A 1337-nucleotide genomic window follows, 5' to 3' on the forward strand; every position below is an offset into this window, starting at 1 on the left:
CTCAGGTGACGAGCAACGGCAGCGCCGGGGGAGGGGACGGGGCCGAGACGCCGCGACAGCCCCAACAACCCCCCCCCAACGCCTGGCAGGTCATCAAGGGGGTCCTGTTCAGGTGAGCCCCCAAAACCGGGGTCAGGGGCACCCCACAAACCACGGGGGGGACAGCAGGACCCAAAAAAGCCAGGGGGGGACCTCAAAATCGTGGGGGGTGACATCAGGACCCCAAAAGTCCAGGGGGTGATCCCAAAACCATGGGGGGTGACACTGGGACCCCAAAACTCCAGGGGGTGATCCCAAAACCGTGTGGGGTCACACCAGGACCCCACAAACCCTGGCGGTCACACTGGGACCCCAAAACTCCAGGGGATGATCCCAAAACCCTGTAGGTCCCACCAGGACCCCAAAACTCCAGGGGGTGATCCCAAAACCCTGTAGGGTCCCACCAGGACCCCAAAACTCCAGGGGGTGACCCCAAACCTCCAGTGGATGATCCCAAAACCCTGTAGGGTCCCACCAGGACCCCAAAACTCCAGGGGGTGACCCCAAAACCCTGGGGGTCACACCAGGACCCCACAAACCCTGGCGGTCACACTGGGACCCCAAAATTCCAGGGGATGATCCCAAAACCATGGAGGTCACCCCAGGACCCCAAAATTCCACAGGGTGACCCCAAAACCCTGGGGGTCATATTGGGACCCCAAAACTCCAGGGGGTGACCCCAAAACTCCAGGGTGTCACCCCAAAACCACAAGGGGGGACCCCAAAACCGGGTGGGGATCGTCCCGGGGTTTTTTCCGGAGCTGCTTCCCGGTTTTCCCGGGATCGCAGGGTCGGGGTCAGGGTCCGGTCCCGGAGCTGCCGCTCCCGGGGATCCAAAGTCCGGGGGTGGATCCTGGAGCGGTGCCAGGAGGAGACTCGTGGGGAAAGGATCCAGGGAAATGGGATCCGTAGGGAAGGGATCCATGGAAATGGGATCCATAGGGAAGGGATCCATAGGGAAGAGAGCCATGGAAATGGGATCCATGGGGAAGGGATCCATGGGGAAAGGATCCATGGGAATGGGATCCATAGGGAAGGGATCCATAGGAATGGGATCCATAGGGAAGGGAACCACAGGGAAAGGATCCATGGAAATGGGATCCACAGGGAAGGGGTCCATGGGAATGGGATCCATAGGGAAGGGATCCATGGGAGTGACATTCACAGGGAAGGGATCCGTGGAAATGGGATCCATAGGGAAGAGTTCCATAGGAATGAGATCCATAGGGAGAGGATTTACAGGGAACAGATCCATGGAAACGGGTCCATAGGGAAGGGATCTGTAGGGAAGAGTTCCA

General features: G+C 59.7%; 1 protein-coding gene across 1 annotated transcript in view; it reads left to right on the forward strand.

Moving 5' to 3' along the window:
* Positions 1-5: 5 nt before the first annotated feature.
* CLPTM1 (CLPTM1, transmembrane protein) overlaps positions 6-1337 on the forward strand; it is a gene marked incomplete at both ends in the record, with an annotated part of 8707 nt that continues 7375 nt past the window's right edge. Inside the window, one exon of the mRNA XM_027631978.1 lies at positions 6-112. Coding sequence (XP_027487779.1) covers positions 6-112 — 107 coding nt within the window. The remainder of the gene's footprint in view (positions 113-1337) is intronic.

Source organism: Corapipo altera, unplaced genomic scaffold, assembly GCF_003945725.1.
Source record: "Corapipo altera isolate COAL_440 unplaced genomic scaffold, ASM394572v1 60433, whole genome shotgun sequence".
In the NCBI taxonomy this organism is placed as follows: Eukaryota; Metazoa; Chordata; class Aves; order Passeriformes; family Pipridae; genus Corapipo; species Corapipo altera.